Below are 20,864 nucleotides of genomic sequence, written 5' to 3'. Positions count from 1 at the left end.
GAAACGCCCCCTCCATTACTCGACTCAAGCTTTGAAGCCTCGATACAGAACGTCACATCACTAGTCTACAGGATGCTTTGCAGGAAGAGCATCCCATGTATGGTATCATTTGGGACAATGTGAGCTTTCACCAAGAATACGCGAGTGGTTTCACAATGAGCAGCATTTTATCAATGTTTCTTCCACCGTACACCCCCCCCCCCCCCCCCCCCACCTCTTTTTTTTTTTTTTTTTTCTTTAACCCTATTAAGGATTTTTCTTGGCATGGAGCTAGAAAGTCTACGACTGAAACCCTTACACACACAGAGGAAAATTTACTTCAAGCAATGAATGGAGCATGTAGTGAGATGGGATTGGAATCTTGCTAGGGCTGGATTCGGCATGCTAAAGGATTCTTTCCTCATTGCCTTGTGTAACAGCAGTCTGGCGAGGAAGGAGCGGCTAGCAGGTCCAGCGGGCATGTGGTGTGGAGGTTAGCCGGATAACTCGAAGCCAGTCAGTTAAATTAAACAACAGACCTTTATTCATTATCAGCAACATAAGACCATACAAGCCAGGTCTCCACGGCTCTACTCTGTCCGTACATACATGTGCGGGGATCGGTAGTCGCCGGCGCCAGGCCGTTACAACAGTAAGGTGTTTCCTCGGAGAATGGAACATGAGCAGCATGGAATGGCTGCCGCTAACAACACACACCCACTAGGAGACCCCCACAACTACTACAATAGTAGGGCAACCCCCGCTAGTGGTGCTATAACCCAAAAGGGTTGTTACACTTGCAAGGCAGACCATAGCACGTGATGTGATGAAGTCCTGGGGCCTGACCCAGGACAGAGGTGTGAAGCTGAGGCAGAATAAATTATCTGAATATGCTGTAAAAATGTATACTTTATCTATAGAATATCTTTTTTGATACAGTTCTTTTTTTTTTTGTTAAAATGTGAGTAGAAGAATAAATGAACGAATAAGTAAATATATTTTCCCACTATCCCACAGTGTTTTGTATTTATTTCTGTAGTGTGTAATCGTTGCTAAGTTGTGTTTGCACATTTGCTGGTTTTGTGTGGTTTTTGACAGTAGTGCTTGATTTTGAGTACAGTTAAAATAGTTTTGGGTGAAATGTTTAGTTTTGCAGGACAAGTTGACTGTTTTGTGAGTGTAGCTTCAGTTTTACAGTTTGTTTAGTGTTTTGAGACCAAGAGATGAAGTGTGTTTTAGCAATTCAGAAAAACTGTAATACAAAGAAGTGGCTTGTTGCTGCAACATATTTAACCTGCTTTTACCTGAATTATGGAGATATTCTATATATGAATGGTTGAAACTGTGCATCATGCTTCTTTGAAGTTCATCACTAACCATAAATTCTCAGGTAGGAGGGCCTGCTTTGGCCGGTCGGAGGACCCCTAATCTATACAGTTTTATATATAAGGCAATACTCGAATTGTTGCCTTCAGATATATATATCTTTTCTCTGCTTTCAATGAAACATGCTGGTTGTTATTGTCTTCGTCTACAAGGTTATTTGTTGCTTTCCATTCCATTTGCCTGAATTGAACTTGGCAAAAGAGCTTTTGTCCATTTAGCACATTTGGCTTGGAACGAGCTTCAGAACAACTGGAAAATGACAGAATTCATTTCATTAAGTGCTTCTCAATCAAAGCTAAGAATCCTTGAGGCTAATTCCATAACATGCAGCTGTTTCAATTAGATTGCTTGTCCTTTTAATTGAACTGAATCTAAAATTTTTAAGTTTTTTTTTTTTTTTTTTTGTGTGTTGTTGTTGCCTGTGTTTAGTTGTGTAATTTGTGTATTTGTGAGATACTTGCTACCTATTTTGGCCAGGTCTCCCTTGAAAAATAAGTTTTTAATCTCAGTGGGATCTTCCTGGTTAAATAGATTCAAGAGCTTTATTGTCAATACAGCAGTATACACAGTATACAGTGTACCGGAATGCTGTTTATAAGCATGCAAATAAGCATATTGTTCCCAGGTCCAGTTTGTAATGGATTTGTGTAAATTTTTGGTGTTTTTGAGTCTTTTGATGAGTATTGTAAGTGTTTGTAAAAGTGTATGTGTATATCAGTTCTTTGGTGGTATTGACTTGAGGGCTCTGACTGCTTGGGGGAAGAAGCTCTTGCAGTGTCTGGTTGTCACGATTTTGATGCTGCGAAACAGTCTGCCAGATGGAAGGAGGGAGAGAAGTGCATGTGAGGGGTGGAAAGTGTCTTTCACTATGCTGTTCGCACGTCAGATGATGTGTCTGTCGTAGAGTTGGGAGATGGATGGGCGAGGGCCTTCAGTGATCCTCTCTGCTGTCCTGCTGTAGCAGCAGAGGCACTCTCAATGTTCCCTGGTAAAATGATGGGAGGAGGGAGACTGGCCTTCGACTGTTTCCTAAGAAGGCATTGTTGGGCTTTCTTCATGATGATGGTGGTGTTCAGAGGTCATCTTGTATGTGCACAGCCAGGAACTTCACACTGTTCACCATCTCAACAGCAGATCCGTTTATGTGCAGTGGGGTGTGGGTCATTGAGGTAATAGAGGTTGAGGTGAGCGAGGTTAAATAAAATGGAAAAAAATTTTTTTTTTCACGTCAGTTCAATTCAATTTTACTTATACAGAGCCAAATCGCAACAAAAGTCACCTCAAGGTGCTTTATATTGTAAGGTAGACCCTACAATAAAACATTCAAAGAAAAAACCCAACAATCACCCCCTATGAGCAAGCACTTTGGTGACAGTGGGAAGGAAAAACTCCCTTTTAACAGGAAGAAACCTCCGGCAGAACCAGGCTTGGGATGAGAGCAGGAAGACAGGATAAAGACATGCTGTGGAAGAGAGCCAGAGATTAATAACAAGTATGATTCAATGCAGAGAGGTCTATTAATACATAGTGAGTAAGAAAGGTGACTGAAAAGGAAAAACTCAATGCATCATGGGAATCCCCCGGCAGCCTACGTCTATTGCAGCATAACTAAGGGAGGATTCAGGGTCACCTGGCCCAGCCCTAACTATTTGCTTTAGCAAAAAGGAAAGTTTGAAGCCTAATCTTGAAAGTAGAGATAGTGTCTGTCTCCTGAATCCAAACTGGAAGCTGGTTCCACAGAAGAGGGGCCTGAAAACTGAAGGCTCTGCCTCCCATTCTACTTTTAAATACTCTAGGAACAACAAGTAGGCCTGCAGAGCGAGAGCGAAGTGCTCTAATAGGGTGATATGGTACTACAAGGTCATTAAGATAAGATGGGGCCTGATTATTTAAGAACTTGTATGTGAGGAGCAGGATTTTGAATTCTGGATTTAACAGGAAGCCAAAACAGGAGAAATCTGCTCTCTCTTTCTAGTCCTTGTCAGTACTGCTGCTGCAGCATTTTGGATTAACTGAAGGCTTTTCAGGGAGTTTTTTGGACATCCTGATAATAATGAATTACAGTAGTCCAGCCTGGAAGTAATAAATGCATGAACTAGTTATATAGTAGAGCTGCACAAGGCTTGTATGGGCTAAAATCAGTATCACTTTCAGAATACTGATTTTGAAGATGACCTGAAATTGCGTCGCTGCCTTGGGATTTCATGTTGTGCAGTCCATTATAACTAATACAAAGCAATATCCCTGTGCGTATAGGTAAAATGGACTGATGAGGTCCATACCAGTGTTTTCAAACAGGATTTCCATTACAGTTTTTGCCCGTTGCTTGAACACTATAAACCCATGCTTAGACAGGAGACACATTTTCAAACAACCAAAAAAGCAAATAGGCCTACTCAATATTGTACATTGCAGCACTGTACATAGCAGTACCATGAATTCAGATAAAGCAAAAAAAACAAAAGAACAACATAATACAGTAATAGAAAAAACACTATACTGTAAACACAAAACATTATGACAATTGTGCATACGTGGGCTCATGGATCCCGCCGTCTGTTGGGGTCTGGCCACAGGACCTCATTGACATCGCAAGCAATGTCTTCTCCCGCTGGGCACCGGGGAAAATATCCTCTTGCATGTCGAAACCATCCATGGATTGCTGTCACCTGAATGTCGCCGCAGGCCTGTTCCATTGCCTGCAGAAGAGGCATGCGGGCATGTGGTTGGCGGTCATATACACGCCATCTCCAAGCCGAAAAAAAAATTCCTGTATAGGGTTTAAAAATGGTGAGTAAGGGGGCAAGTATAACACTTCAAGTTGGCTGTGGTTGGAGAACCAGGCCTGGACCAGAGCAGCCCGATGGAAACTGACATGATCCCATATCACCACAAACCTGGGCTGATCTGCTCTGTTCTGTACAACTATATCATGGAGAGCATCTAGAAATGTGAGTATATGTTGGCTATTGTATGGACCTAGTTTTGCATGATGATGCAGAAGCCCTCGAAGGCTTATGGCGGCACACAATGTGATATTTCCCCCGCGCTGCCCTGGGACGTGCACAATTGCCCTTTGTCCAATTACATTACGACCAGTCATCTTGTTTTGCACAGGTCGAATCCAGTTTCATCAATGAAAATGAATTCATGAAGCTGTGCAGCTCCATCCATGGCCAAGATTCTCTGTAAAACAAAGAGAACATATTACTGCACTACAGTGCTACACATACAGGACCCTCACCCATCACACAGATACCTGTGTAGCTCTCAGGATGGATCCATGTGGTACTGATATGGTACATATTCAGCTACTGCTGGATTTCACCAATACTGTATTGTCCATGTAAAGGACAGTTACACGTACCCGTACATATTCAGCTCGAAGTCCTTTGACCCTGTCACTGGTCCTCTCAAATGGGACTCTGTAGAGCTGCTTCATGGTGATGCTGAGTTTTCCCAAGATGCGTCTGATGGTGGTGATGCTCACATGGTTTATGTTGTTGAACACTTGCCTGTCTGCAAGTATTTGCTTTCGTAGCTGGTGGAGACGGATGGCATTGTCTGCCCTCACTAGGTCCACAACGGCAAGTTCCTGCTGTTGTGTGTACAGGCGTTGGCGTTGTTACGAGTTCAAATTGGGGATGGACACAAGGGAAAAACCACAATAACAACACTGGTCCGGTTGGGTTGAGTCAAACGATGATTTTAATGAACACACGCGTGGGAGATGGACACTGTATGCAGACAGCCTCAGATCTCAAAATGGTGGAGCATTGCTCAAACTTTTATAGCCTCTGGTGCCTCCACCTTATCATAAAAAGCCTAAACATTCACATGCTTTCTCTCACACAGCGCCTAAGCTACGACCTTGGCTCCCCGTTTATCTGCTCCTGCTGAGATGGGGCAGAAAACTCCAGCACACTCTGTTCTCTTCTAATCAGACAAATAAGACAATAACCTTCTGCGAACAGTATTTCTTATAACTCAGCAGTATAATGCATCATAAAACAATGTCATTCATTCACAACAAGTCAGCAGTTTAATGTAATGCAAATCAGTTTAACTAATGCAATAGTTATCAGCTTCTTCTAATTCAGGAGAATAATGCAAACTAAAACTACATAATAATTCACACTCTTTAATTCGGGGTATAACATGGCATAAAATAACACTACAATCCAACAGCGTCCTGCCCCAGAAGGTCTTCGAGACATTCTAGAGAAATACAACCACATATTGTCATCGCTTTGCTTATTTGTCTTACAGTACTTTACTGTATATACTGTATCATCCACTGTACAACACTGTACTTCAATATAAGTAATCATGGTATGTTTCACAGAAACTACCACTTTGGCTGCAAAAGAGCATTAGCACCCTGCAGTACCCTGTACACTTGATATGGTGATGTGATATACTGTAGAACAGTGCTATGAAAACCATCTGAGTAGAGTAGAAGGTAGAGAGGTGAAGACAGACCTGTTTTCTAGTCGGAATGTTCTTATTACAGATGCCACTGTGAAGCGGCTTTGATGTGGGTGGACTCTCTGCCCAGCTTCCCTCATAGTCAGGCCGTGGTTAATGACATGGTCCACCAAAGTTGCTCTTATATCATCAGAAATATGGGTCCGTGCATGGCCTCTTCGACCTCCTCCTCCTCCTCCTGCTCTCCCTCCATCCATGCTTGCAAAGTTCTTGAATTGGCTAAACTGAGGGCTTTTTGTAGTTGGCTAATTGGTGTTCAGTTTTGCAAGTAAGTGCCTTCAGGTGTGTATTTGAGTGGTTGCAATTACCCGATGTGTTTTGTATTTTGGATACATGTGTTTTCCAAATGGCACCCTGAAATTTCATTTTGTGAGCGAAGTGTCTTATATATGAAATAGAGTGTAGTATGCAGGACCATGTGTGTTGCATAAAGGAGTACGTGTGTTGCATAATTGCAACTATGGTGCAAAGTAGCGCTTTTGTTTAAGGTATGGGTACATGTGTTTGAGGTATGGTGACACAAGCGTCAAGTTGTGTTACTTTAGTCTAAGCATGGGTTTATAGTGTTCAAGCAACGGGCAAAAACTGTAATTACAGTTTTTCTCAAATGCTAAAACACATGTCACAAACGTTACCACCAGGTCCCCCAATGTCCAAACACAACACCCTTCTCTAAAGCTACATAAACACAACCACACCTTCCCACTGCAAAACTCAAACTCCCACACCAAGAGAGCAGCTCGAAGCTGTCAAAACTGTAAACACTATACACAGCATTACACACTACAGTAAAACAATTGAAAACACAATGCTCAATTTGTGAGAAGGTTCTTTGGTTCATAACTGCCAATGCATATTTTTATAAACTGTACAGTAACGGATCGTCATAGAACCCTGCAGAGGATTAGGCATTTAGATTTGAGAGTTTCACATGAAGACTATAAATCTATAAAAACATCCTGCAAGTACGTACACTACTGTAACACAACTCAATGCAAAAACAGAATCTATCGCACACAACAGTACTCTCGGAAACATGATCAGGGTGTGAAGTCTTTTTTTATTGTCTACACGGTCATTTTACAGTATTACACACAGTCACTGTGCGGCATCATGTCGCCGAGCTGCATTGGGCCACATCACCTCATCCACATCACAGGCTATATTGTCCCTTGCTAGGCACCGCGGGAAAAACGCCCTGGAATGGCGAATCCATCCCTGGAAGGCCTCCACTGGGATGTCAGCACAGGCCAGCTCCATTGCCTGTACGAGGTTCTCTCTTGTGTATGACTGTCTGTCATACACCTTCCATCTCCATGATGAGAAGAACTCCTCTATAGGGTTCAGGAAAGGGGAGTAGGGTGGCAGACAGACGTTTAAAAAGTGGTCACTGTTGGTGGTGAACCACTCTCTGATTTGGTGTGTTTTGTGGAAGCGGACGTTGTCCCAAATGATCACATACATGTGATGTGCTAGCCTAGGATGGTGTTGTTGACGGTCCAGGAGGATGTCTTTTAGCTCCTCTAGGAAGGTGAGGAGACGTTGGGTGTTGTAAGACCCAAGGACAGCATGCCGGTGGACAAGCCCCTCCGTACCCATAGCTGCACAAAGAGTGATATTACCCCCCCCGTTGGCCAGGAACCTCAGTGATGGCTCTTTGGCCAATGATGTTACGGCCTCTTCGCCTTCGTTTCTGGAGGTTGAAGCCAGCCTCATCCAGGAAGAGGTACTCATGGGGTCTGGCCATCGCGTCCAACTGCATTATCCTCTGTGAACATGGAAAAGCGTACAGGTGTTCAGAACGGTCAATCAGGTAGCACAGTATTGTCCAGAAGTAATGTAGGCCACTAAGCAACACAGTATGTCCACTAACTGTACTGTGGACATGGATGTATACGTACTTGCACATACTCGTAACGTTGTTCTATGTGTCGCACAGAGTTGCGTTTAAAGGGAACCCTGTAGACCTGTTTCATACTCATCTGTTGGCGCCGGAGAACTCGGTCTATTGTGGACACGCTGACAGCATCAATGTTCTCAAAGTTTACATTATCTGCAATGACTTTGTCTCTGATCTCTCGGAGTCTAATGCAGTTGTTCTCACGGACCATATCTGCAATGAGGGTTTCTTGTGCCGCTGTGAATATGGCAACCCTCCCACCTCTATGTGGCTTTCTTTCAACTCTAAAGAAAGAAACATGTGTTGTCAAATGACTGATTTATATGTAAAACTACATGTAAAGTAACAGACCACTTTCACAGGCCTGTAAAACTGTAGTGTGACAAAGAAAGCAATAGCGTACTATACCTGTTGTGTTGTCTAAATGCCTTGATAATGGTGGCCACGGTGAACCTACTCAGGTTTGGATGTACTCTTCGTCCCGCTTCAGCCATTGTCATGCCATGGACAATGACATGATCAATTACTGTTGCTCGCATATCATCTGTTATGATGGTGTGAGGTTGTCTTCTTCTCCCACCTGGACCTTCTCCTCTCTCTTGTTGGCCTCCTTCTCTTCCTCCACTCCGAACTCCTCTTCTTCTTAGGCCTTCACCTCTTCCTCCTCTGATCTCAACCCCTCTTCCTCTTTGGCCTGCAGCTCTTCTCCTTCCGCACGCTCGAATGCCTTCATCCATTGTGATTGTTTGGCATCTTCACCAAACTATGCTTTTATAGGTTGGGTCACATCATTAGCAACAGGTGTCTTCAATTTTGAGTCGTTGTGTGTAGTGACTGACGCCAGGTGTGTTCCCTGTGTTCAAAGATTGGTGACTGTGGCAAGCATTTTGCATCACATGGGCTTTCATTTGAGAATATGAGCAGAGTTGTTTTGCAACATGTGTTTTAGCAAGGAAAAATGTGTTTAGATTTATGTGTACAGAGGGTTGTGTTTTGTGAATTGTGTCTTCATGTGACATGTGTTTATGGTACTGGAATATGGTGGCTACATTTAGTAAATGTGTTTAGACTACTGGTCATTTGGGTTACAGGATTGGCTTTTGTGTTTTAACATTTGAGAAAAACTGTAAAGACTTCATAATACTGTACAGTATCTGTCTCTGATCCACAGCATGCCTTTTGTCCCTCACCCCAGTAGATCCAGTAGTTTTCTATGTTTTACTGTAGAGTATTTATCTTACAATATAAAACACCTGTCGTTGTGATTTGACTCTATATAAATAAAATTTATTTGAATTGAACATTCCTAACTGAAATTTATTTTCTTGGGTTACCATGGTTACATATCACTGTTACCATGATTTTACATCCTGGGACAGTGACACAAGCAGAGCACTTTGGTCTCTGATTTCATTGCATGTCTGTCAGTCATTGACCCGCATTGAACTCAGACTGCCTTAAATGTTGAGAATGGCATGATCTCCTTATTGAAGCATTGTGTTTAACGACAACTCATAGAAGTAACAGACACACCAATGGTAGTTTAAAAGTTATTTTTCTATTTCCACATGGCATCACAGTTTATACTTATTAAAGCAAATGAAGGGTGTTCAAAGCTGTAGTTGCCACATTGATGCTAATATGTTATATTTGTAAACTAATATTTCAGTTTCAGTAATGATGACTGAGCGCTGTCACATAAAAGTTCTCATTTGCCATTATCATTACCTCCACCAAGCCCTTCCCATTACATGGCCAAAACCAAGAAGACTCAGGAGCTGGAGAGGAAAAGTCAATGTGAGTAACTTTTGATTTATTCATGATGAAGAAAAAAGAAAAAACACATCAGCATGTCAGAACAGACAATATGTAGTCAGAGAATGAAGATTTGACATTGTTTATTTCAAACTCTGGAGCTCAAACACCTTCTCAGACACATTAACCAGTCAGCTGGGTAGTGGGTGGCACTGCACCATGCTTGAGATGCTGTGGGCTGAAACAAGATAAAGCTTGATAAAGCTGTTCCTCATTGAAAATTCTTATTTATTGTTCAAATCTGCCCTATGAAGTCTTTGAAGACCAGAATATGGCAATTTGCAAACATTTGCTGTAGAGGAAGCTCTATTATTGTAGGTTAATAAAATATTCTGATAGAACCAGAAGTTATATGCAGAAGTCTTTAGCCACCCCTCTTCTTTAATATTTTGCTAGTAAAATGGGAAATAGGTGCAGAGATTTATTGAAATGTGTGCTAACAGAATTATGCAAACTCTTCGCCTTATATATTGTGTTTCAGTTCATGAAAAGCTTGAAATTAAATAGTTGATATGGCTACTTCTCTGTGTTCATATAGCTTCATATATCAAATATTGTTTAAATGACACTGTCAAACATGTGGGTTGAGAGAGCTTTTGTTCACCTTGTTGCATGCATTTGTTACCTTTTGTTACGGCTGTGGCCATGTGTGGCCTGTTTTCTGTCTGTGTTTTCTGTACTGTGCTTAAGACTTTTCCAGGTCCCTCCCCTAATGAGGAGTCGTGAGCGACTGATTGGACCATGGAGCGGTTGACTACCTTCAAAAGGCCGCTCTGACAGCTCCGAGGGGGAGAGAGAGAGTGGAACGAGCGAGTAGCCGGACAGCCGTCGCGGCCCTGACCCTGGTGTTCCCAGCCCGTGCTTATCTTGTGTATTTGTGAGAGTGTGAAATTTTGAAAGCCGCTCCTAGTGAATTAGTTGAGCGCTTAGGCACTCTTGGGTTGAAGCGGAAGGGGTGAGCTGCCTTTTCTTTTGGAATCGTTTTCTCCTGTTTTCCGGGTAGGGAGCGAGGGATAGCTCTGTCATTTGTTTGTTTTGTTTTTCTTTCCTAGGGTTTAGTTAGTTTTCTCTGGTGGGACTTAGTTGGTTTTGTTTATTATTTTGGCCTGGGCTCACCCTGGAGCTATGCTTCTTTTCCTTAAATAAAAACATCTTTTTACTCACAACTGGTTTGGATGTTTGGCTTGGGAACCAGGGCGGGGATTTGTCTCTCTCTCCTCCAACCTTATGTGCGTCCCTACCCGCCTAGACTGGGGGCGTAACATAAATGGGGGCTCGTCCCTTTTCGTTCGTGTGATTGGTTCGTTTCCTTTTTGCGTTTGTGGTGGGGGGGAAACGTCGTGCGCGAGTTTTGTGGCTCTGTTGCGCGGATGTGGTTGATTGTCTGCAGAGTTGTGTTTTCCTTTTTTGTTTTGCTCGTGATGTCGTTTGACATGGATGATTTTGCGCAACATCCCTCCATTGAAAAGTTGGAGCGGTGCACCACAGCAGATTTGTTGGTAGTGGCTAACTTATTCAGGGTGGATGTTCCGTTGCATGCCAAGAAGGCGGAAATTAAACAGTGTTTGGTGGGGAGGACTGGTGGACAGGGGAGTGTTTGAGGGACAGAAAACCTCGCCGGGTGGGTCTGGGAGTTTTGAGACGGCAGTGGGGGCGGAGGCTGCTGGGGCCGTCCCGAAACCTTCCACGGGGCGGATGACGTCGGGGGCGGAAGCTCCTGTCGCCGTTCAATCTCCTGTATTTGACCCAAGAGGCCAGGTTGGGGCGGGTTTGGTGACGGAGGATCTCAGGCTTGCCCTTCGCTTGAAGGAGGTGGAGCTGGCGGCTAAGGCTAAGGAAGTCGAGCTCATGCATCTCCGTATTCGAGCTATGGAGCATGATCATTCTCGAGCGAGAGACGCTGCTCCCGTTCCTGTAAGCACACTCCCCGACCCTCCCACCATAGACCAGTTTAACGCTAGCAAACAGATTGTTTTGGTACCTCCTTTTAGGGAGGGAGAGGTTGACTCATATTTCACTGCTTTTGAGCGCATCGCAACCACTTTAAAATGGCCAAAGGATGTCTGGAGTCTGTTGCTGCAATGCAAATTAATAGGAAGAGCGCAGGAGGTCTGTGCGAGTCTTTCTATTGCTGACAGCTTGGATTATGGGGTTGTCAAATCCACTATTTTGCGGGCTTATGAACTAGTCCCGGAGGCGTATCGACAGAAGTTCCGTGCCTGTCGCAAGTTTGACAGTCAAACGTTTGTGGAATTTGCACGTGAGAAAACTGTCTTATTTGACAAGTGGTTGGCTGCCAGTCACGCGGAAGACTTTACTCAGCTAAAGGAGTTGATCCTGCTGGAAGAGTTCAAGACATGTCTCCCTGAAAACATTGTGGTGTATCTTAATGAGCAGAAGGTGGGGTTACTGTCTAAAGCCGCGGTCCTTGCCGACGAGTTTGTGTTAACTCATCGTGCTGCACTTTCGACAGAGCGCCGTGAGTACACTTCCTCCCCTCGTCCTGTCAGAAGTTATAGGGTTTCCCTAAGTGCCAGATATGTTCTGCTGCTATTCCTGTGTCAGATCGCAAATGCTTTTACTGTCATGAAATCGGGCACCTCGTTGCTGCTTGTCCATCACTACAGCGCAGGGAGCAGGCCAACACGGTGAGGAAGCCGAAAAGTGTGGGTTTCGTTCGTTCTATGTCAGCTTCCACTTCACCTAGCAATGGAGTGGGAAGTGAAGGCTTTGATGAGAGCTACCGCCCTTTTGTGTCGGAGGGGTTTGTTTCGTTGAATGAAAAAGAGGAGGATCGGGTGCCGATCATGATTCTGCGTGACTCTGGGGCCGCGCAGACTCTTATTTTGAAGGGTATTCTACCTTTTTCTGATGACTCTTTTTGTGGTTCGGATGCTCTTGTCTGGGGTGTAAAAATGGATGTACTGCGTGTGCCACTGCACAATGTGTTTCTTCAATCGCCGCTCGTTTCGGGTTCGGTACCGGTTGGCATGCGCGACCAGTTGCCAGTGCCCGGAGTTGCGATGATTCTGGGGAATGATTTGGCTAACGGGAAAGTGTTTTCTACTCCGAGAGTGGTTGAGATACCGGTGCCTGATACTTTGTTATCTAACCCTGTCGCTGAGGAGCGTTCCTCCTCTGTTTTTCCTGCTTGCGCGGTAACTCGTGCGCATAGGCGCAAGTACGGTGACGTGGATTTATCTGATTCTTTTCTCTGCGCTGGTGGTGGGCCGGAGTCTGAATCTGAAACCCGTGTTTCATTGACGGGCGACTCTGAGGCGTTGCTGCCTATTAGCCCATCAGTGACACCTCAACTGTCTTTGGAAATCAACAAAAAGGAGTTGGTTTTGGCACAGCAGAGTGACCCGACTCTTGTGAGTTGTTTTTCCGCTGCCAACTCTAGCGACCAGTACCCTCGTGTTTATAGTGTCGAGGATGACGTGTTGATGCATACTTGGTATCCGCCTACAGCTGGTGATTTGGGTTGGAATGTGTTTAAACAGGTTCTGGTGCCTCAACAGTACCGACCCAAAGTTCTTAGTCTTGCCCATGACAGTTTTTCTGGACATTTAGGTATTAGGAAAACCTATCACCGCATTCTGCGTCATTTCTTTTGGCCAGGATTGAAGAATGATGTTGCTAAGTATTGTCGTTCTTGTCACACCTGTCAGATTAGTGGTAAGCCTAACCAAGTCATTCCACCCGCTCCCTTACACCCTATTCCAGTTTTAGGGGAACCTTTTGAACACATCCTCATCGACTGCGTTGGTCCACTCCCTAAAACAAAATCGGGTCACCAGTACCTCTTGACTCTGATGTGTGTTGCTACCCGTTTTCCCGAGGCAATTCCATTGCGCACCCTTAAGGTGAAACCAGTTGTTAAGGCATTGGTGAACTTCTTCTCTATCTTTGGTTTACCAAAAGCTGTTCAAACTGACCAAGGCTCTAATTTCATGTCTAAGATTTTTGCTCAAGTTGTGCAGTCACTTGGCATTAAACATCGGAAATCTAGTGCCTATCATCCGGAGTCGCAAGGTGCGCTCGAGCGGTTTCATCAGACATTGAAATCGATGATGCGGAAATTTTGCCTTGAGTCTCAAAAGGAGTGGGATGAGGGGTTGCCGCTGCTTCTTTTAGCAGTGAGAGAAAGTGTGCAGGAGTCGTTAGGATTTAGCCCTGCTGAGCTGGTGTTCGGTCACACAGTGCGTGGCCCGTTGCGATTGCTTAAGGAGAACTTCCTGTCCGACACTGTTGCTCCTAAGGAAAATGTGTTGGACTATGTGAGCTCTTTCAGAGAGCGTTTGCATAAAGCATGCGCAATTGCACGTGATGCTCTCATTGCAACACAAGGTAGGATGAAGAGGAAGTTTGATGTGAAGGCTGTGCAGCGAAAATTTGAGGTTGGTGATAAAGTTTTAACACTTTTACCGGTCCCTGGATCTTCCCTCCAGGCCAAGTTCAGTGGTCCGTATACAGTGCAGGCGAAATTGAGTGACACGGATTATGTCATCGACACCCCAGAGCGAAGGAAAAAGTGTCGTGTGTGTCATATTAATATGATGAAGCCCTACTTTGCTGGTGGTGTGTCAACAGTTGCGACTGTGGTGCCAGTTTTTGAAACTCGGTATGACCCAGTAGGTGACGATTTGGTTTTCGGTTGTGCTGTGGGCTGCGCACGACTTAGGAATTCTGAGATCCTACGTGATTTAAGGTCACATCTAACTGGGATAGACGATGATGTCCGAAATGACGTGTGTCGGTTGATTGAAAATCATCCTAATCTTTTCTCGGACACTCCATCCTGTACCACCGTGCTGGAGCATGATATCGATGTGGGGGACCATCCTCCAATCAAACAGCATGCCTACCGGGTGAATCCCACTAAGCGTGCCTTTTTCCAGACAGAAGTCTCTTATCTGTTGGAAAATTGTCTTGCTGTCCCTAGCTCTAGTGCGTGGAGTTCCCCGTGTCTCCTAGTGCCAAAAGCGGATAAGACCCCACGGTTTTGTACAGATTTTCGGAAGGTGAACAGCGTGACCAAACCTGACTCCTATCCTCTTCCCAGAATGGAGGATTGTGTTGACAGGGTCGGTTCTGCGACATTCGTTACCAAGCTGGACTTGTTAAAGGGCTATTGGCAAGTTCCCCTAACATCACGTGCAGCCGAAATCTCTGCTTTTGTCACTCCTGACCATTTTCTCCAGTACACTGTCATGCCTTTCGGGTTGCGCAACGCTCCCGCCACATTCCAGCGGCTCATGAACATCGTGCTGGGCGGTGTCTGCAAGTGTGAAGTGTATTTGGATGACATTGTCGTCTATTCAGACACCTGGTCAGAGCATATGGAGACACTCACTGATGTGTTCCATCGCTTGGAAAGGGCATCCCTCACCCTCAATCTCGCCAAGTGTGATTTTGGTAAAGCCATGGTGACGTACTTAGGAAAGCAGGTGGGTCAGGGGCAAGTGCGCCCTATCTCGGCCAAAATCCAGGCCATACTGGACTTTCCTGCCCCTCAGACTAGGCGTGAGCTTCGCCGTTTCCTCGGCATGGTGGGCTACTACCGGGGTTTCTGTCAGAACTTCGCGGAAGTGGTCGCACCCCTCACTAGCCTCACTAGTGTGTTGAAACCTTTTGTGTGGACCTCTACGTGTCAGAGTGCGTTTCTAGCAGTTAAGACTCTCCTGTGCAGTGCGCCAGTGCTGGCCGCCCCTGATTTTGCACGCCCTTTCAAGCTGGAAGTGGACACCAGTGCAAACGGGGCAGGTGCCGTATTGCTGCAGGAAGACCATCATGGTGTGGATCACCCGATCGGCTATTTCTCAAAGAAATTTGATGTCCATCAGCGGGGGTACAGCACGATTGAGAAAGAGGCTCTCTCTCTGCTGTTCGCATTGCAACATTTTGAGGTGTATGTCGGTGGCAGTCCCTCGCCTGTGATTGTTTATACCGACCACAATCCCTTGGTGTTCCTCATGCGGATGCAGCATTCGAACCAAAGGCTAATGAGGTGGTCTGTCCTGGTGCAGGACTTCAATTTGGAAATCCGTCATAAGAAGGGCACTGAGAACGTGCTAGCAGACGCCTTATCCCGTGTTTTCCTTTAAAAGTCACTGTTCAAAACATCTATCAAGGAGATGTCTTTGATTTTGGGAAGGGGGGTGTTACGGCTGTGGCCATGTGTGGCCTGTTTTCTGTCTGTGTTTTCTGTACTGTGCTTAAGACTTTTCCAGGTCCCTCCCCTAATGAGGAGTCGTGAGCGACTGATTGGACCATGGAGCGGTTAACTACCTTCAAAAGGCCGCTCTGACAGCTCCGAGGGGGGAGAGAGAGAGTGGAACGAGCGAGTAGCCGGACAGCCGTCGCGGCCCTGACCCTGGTGTTCCCAGCCCGTGCTTATCTTGTGTATTTGTGAGAGTGTGAAATTGTGAAAGCCGCTCCTAGTGAATTAGTTGAGCGCTTAGGCACTCTTGGGTTGAAGCGGAAGGGGTGAGCTGCCTTTTCTTTTGGAATCGTTTTCTCCTGTTTTCCGGGTAGGGAGCGAGGGATAGCTCTGTCATTTGTTTGTTTTGTTTTTCTTTCCTAGGGTTTAGTTAGTTTTCTCTGGTGGGACTTAGTTGGTTTTGTTTATTATTTTGGCCTGGGCTCACCCTGGAGCTATGCTTCTTTTCCTTAAATAAAAACATCTTTTTACTCACAACTGGTTTGGATGTTTGGCTTGGGAACCAGGGCGGGGATTTGTCTCTCTCTCCTCCAACCTTATGTGCGTCCCTACCCGCCTAGACTGGGGGCGTAACACCTTTACCTTTACCTCTATATACCTTTATTAGTCCCACAAGGGGAAATTTCATAAGGCTGCCAACCTATTGCACGCAATGGCGGCGCCATCTTACCCTCCGACCATACATACATTACACAAAACATCACATGGGGAAGACAGGTCAGAGAGGTATAACAATGGAAAATGCACCACATGAGGAAAGATAAGGAACCCCCCCCCCCCCCCCAGACTGAGCTCCAACAGGGAGATCAGTTTGAGAACAGAAAAAAAAACACCTCTGCACATAACACATGAAAAAACTCTTAATACACCAAAGAAACTTTGATTGAGGGATGGGATTCCGGCCCAGCAGCTACATGTCATATGCTTTGTTTACTCCAGGGATCAGCTGATTGCCCTGATGCTGCCCAGGAGGAGGTATAGCGCTAGCCTGGAGTCAGAGGGCATATCAGCCTGATGTGTTTTACTGATTCAGTGAATCACAAGGATATTCCCAATGACAACCCGTCTGTTGAAAGCTTCCACACTATTCAGGCCAACAGGGACAGCTCTGCAAGCAGGAAGCAGAAGGGGTGGGGGAAGCTCGCATTTTCTTGTCAACAACCCTACTCATAGTCTAAGGAGCTTGGAAAGAAAGCAAATGGACTTCTGTAAGTTTACGTGTCACCTCTCAACTTAGAAGATGACACTTCAGTTCTAAGACCAAATGGTGGAGAGTCCCAGGTATTTAAACCCTAGGGGGAGTTGTTAATTAAGAGGATCGTTGACTCACTATTGATCGTGTGCTTCAGCAGAGGTTTCGGGTGAAACAATTGTGAGACCTTGCTTCACCCGATCATGTGACCTATCAGGATCAAGTGACACAAGATTTGAATCAGTATTAAGGTGCCTCGGGAGGAATCTCAAAACTAGATCGAACATTGCAGACAGTTGGTGTCGTAAACCACCCCCTCTGTTCAAAGATGGTTGTTCACAGTGGACATAGATGGCTTCTTTCACTCCTCTTTCAAACCATCTGTCATCTTTGTCCCGAATGTGAACATTGGCGTCCTTGAAAGAGTGACCTTTATCCTTTTGGTGCAGATGTATAGTTGAGTCTTGTCCTGTGGAGGTGGCTCCTCTGTGTTGTGCCATGTGTTTATAAAGTGGCTGTTTGGTTTCTCCAATGTAGAAGTCGGAGGATTCACTATGTTATTTTACTTGTGTTTGGGAGCTTTGTCCTAGGGATGAAGCCAGTTTTGTCTGAGGTCGTGGCTGGACCTGACGAACAGTGGGATGGCTTGGAGAAAATTCTCCTGAATTTCCCTGAGTTTCAAACCTGCCTATAATATAATCCTTCCAGAAAGGGAAAAGAAAAATGAAGATTAGTTTTCACAAATAATCCTAACATTATGAATTGCTTATCAAAATGTGTATCTATACACATACATATTTTAAAGGTCATTTCACACTTCTCTAATTACTTTAAATTTCTGCAAATGGTTGACCAGCCAAACTCCTACTCTTGCCAGCTCACATCCTCAAAAGAGCTGCAGCTGCATTTGAGAGTTGGGTTCCTCTTTACCGACAAGACAAATGGCTGCCACAGAGGTTTGACCCTCTGTGGTTTACAACAAATGTTTGGTGGTTTGCGCCTGCCAAATCTGCCAGTGGCCCTTGGTTAATCCAGCATCATGAAAAACTGACCAGTGCCCAATCGGTCCAGGAGCTTGTCAACCCAGGTCATAGGATAAGCGTCATACTGTGACACCCAGTGTTGGGGAGTAACGGAATACATGTACCGCCGTTACGTATTTAAAATACAAAATATGAGTAACTGTATTCCGTTACAGTTACCGTTTAAAAAGGTGGTATTCAGAATACAGTTACTTTGTTGAAATAAATGGATTACACTGCGGTACTTTCCTGTTTCATTTTGTCGCGGGTCAGGACTGTTTGGGTTTTGTTTGACAGCTACGTTCTGTTGTTCCAGGCGGCAGCGTTACGGTTGCCATGGTTACAGGGCGACGCTCTCTCTCTCTCTGCGACTGTGTGTTTCCTGGGTGAGAGAGCGCCTTTTCGTTGTTGTTGTTGTTGTTGTGCTAAGCTAACAGGCAGAATGCTACAAGCATAGCTCTAAAGAATGTAGCATCATGGGCAGTGTAGTCCGTGTTGCAGGGAGAATGGACTGCCATACACGTTATGGGTCTGTGAGCGCGAGGAGGGAGAAAAAGGGGAGTGGAAAGGTACGAGTTGTCATCGAGGAAAAACGGGAGCTGGAAGCATGTAAATATAATAATAACCACTTCAGCCAAGAAGAGTGCCTGACGAGCCCAGTTGTAAGTAAGCTATTAAGACTCGACTGTACACCGTGTTCGTGTTTTCCTCCGAAAACAATAAGTTCCGTTGGAGCAGTCTTTCAACGCCTCTCTCTGTCTCTCGCAAGAAAAGTTGACCCACACAGCAAAGTAAAGCTATTTTTACGGCTACGAGCCGACAGGGAACCCGCCATATTAGTCAGAGGTCCCTTTACTACAGTTCGGAGTCGTGGACCTTCAGTAATAGTAATAAATCACACAGCAATAGTACATTCACGTTGTTGTAAAAAGCATGATAATATATTAAGTAATCCAAAGTATTCAGAATACGTTACTGTCATTGAGTAACGTAACGGAATACGTTACAAAATACATTTTGGGGCATGTATTCTGTATTCTGTAATGGAATACATTTTAAAAGTAACCTTCCCAACACTGGTGACACCACATTCACCTTCACACAGAACTGTATAGACCAATCTTTCTTCACCACAAGAGCTATAGGGCTACACCAGGCACTTTGTGACTTTTCTATCACAACCATCACCAGGATAGCAGCCAATTTCTTCTTAACAATTTCATGCTCAGGCAATTAAAAGAGGCATGAATACCCTGTGATACACCGTGATCTCCAGGGCTGTGCATGCCCACCCTGAAGTTTTATCATATCCCATATGACCAGCCATCGGGTTATAACGAGCATGAAAAATAATTTCCCGAAAGCTGCACCAACAACTGGGTGTGCTCTTCCTATGTGTGAATATCATGCCTCTCTTGATATAATCTGTCCCTAATTATTACAAAATGTGGAAATGCCAGGGCACACCATTTGACCATCAATTTGCATCACCTGATCAAATGTTGACTGTAGAGTATCGTCACAAAACAGCACTAGTTTAAAACTCTTCAGTGGAGCCTCCTGTGAACGCACCTCTAGTCAAAACACCTCTACACACTGCCCTGTTAGCCTACTGTAAACATGGGCTAATCTCTTCACAGAATTAAGGGGTGTGTCAGGCTGGGCTGATAATGCGGAACCTTCTGCGTGATTGCAGAAGTTGAAACAGTTCGTTACTGAGATGGGACAGGTCCTTTAATATCTGAACTGCTCTGGACCAACACTTCCTGGTGTAAATGTCCTGTAGCACCATTCTGCCGCATGGATCACTCTCTGAAGAGCTTTTTGGTCCTAAACACAGCTATTCCCATACCAGGATGTGATATGTGAGGATGTTCTCCACAGCCCTGAAGAGAACGTCCCTGGAGAGACCCTGAACTTCCTCAATTGTCGGAGATGGTACAGGCTCTTCCTAGCGTTTTTGGACTAGGCAGACCATATCAGGTCTGATGAGATGTGGACACCAAGATACTTGAAAGACGGCACCCTCTCCAATGGAGGCCCGTTGATGATAAGGGGCCTGTAGTCTCACTGCCAACGCACGATCTGATATCGTCGTGTTGGTGTTGTTCCCAGATCATCATACTAAGTCAATAGCGGTTTGGTCTTCAGGGTTTCTACTCCACTGCCTACTCCACTTTCATACGGGTCCACATTTCCGATGCACGCTATTTTTTGCAAGTACTGTCTCTTTGCATCTGGACACAACCTGTCTCTACACCGTCCTTTTCATTTTGAGCTACAGTGTGTTTGTTTTGATTCGTGGCTTGTCAATATGGTGCTCCCACAATGCATTGCGGCGTTACGTCAACTCCAAAGCCCGTTGCGTGCAGGAAAATATGCGCATGCGCATTGCCATGGTGATTTTAAAAACAAAGATAAAATGAAAAGTAATTAATAAAAAGTAAATATTTAAACATTCCCACAAATGTGCAATGAATGTGCAAAAATTCTGTTTAGTAGTTGTTGCTGTTTCTTTCTTTCTTTCTTTCTTTCTTTTTTTGAAAAATAACGACGTCTCCGAGGCGCAAATTACTACGTGAAAAATGGCGCCATCTTGTGGCCCCTTTCTGTCACTATAATTCATTCAAGGCTTTGTGGGAAATGCTTCACCTGTAAAAGTTTCAGTCACCGGCGACATTTTTTCATCAGCAGAACGTTGACGTCATCAGAATGAACCAAATTCGATGACGTCACAAAAGTCAGATCAAAGCTCAACCAATCAAAATCTTGACTTTGATCTCTGAAAATCCTCAAATAGCCGTAAGTTCGCAGTGTTCCTCACAGCAATCAGTTGCGATTAGTTCACATTTGCTCCGT

General features: G+C 44.8%; 2 protein-coding genes across 15 annotated transcripts in view; one reads left to right on the top strand and one right to left on the bottom strand.

The window, feature by feature from the left end:
• LOC120731893 (calcium-dependent secretion activator 1) overlaps positions 1-20,864 on the top strand; it is a 324,336-nt gene that overhangs the window by 6,771 nt on the left and 296,701 nt on the right. The window lies entirely within an intron of this gene.
• On the bottom strand, positions 6,844-7,788 carry LOC120731949. The gene is made up of 2 exons (XM_040029375.1): positions 7,755-7,788; positions 6,844-7,621 (listed from the first exon to the last, which is right to left on the bottom strand). Exon 2 carries the CDS (start codon positions 7,585-7,587, stop codon positions 6,952-6,954), a length of 636 nt encoding a protein of 211 aa, XP_039885309.1. The 5' UTR covers positions 7,588-7,621; positions 7,755-7,788; the 3' UTR covers positions 6,844-6,951.

Source organism: Simochromis diagramma, unplaced genomic scaffold (genome assembly GCF_900408965.1).
Source record: "Simochromis diagramma unplaced genomic scaffold, fSimDia1.1 OVJJ01000352.1, whole genome shotgun sequence".
Taxonomy (NCBI): domain Eukaryota; kingdom Metazoa; phylum Chordata; class Actinopteri; order Cichliformes; family Cichlidae; genus Simochromis; species Simochromis diagramma.
The sequence above is the reverse complement of the archived record's forward strand: the minus strand, read 5'-3'. Positions and strand labels throughout refer to the sequence as shown.

Excerpts from the sequence above, each read along its gene's own strand:
- LOC120731949 (XM_040029375.1), bottom strand. The coding sequence starts at position 7,587 with ATGAGTACCTCTTCCTGGATGAGGCTGGCTTCAACCTCCAGAAACGAA.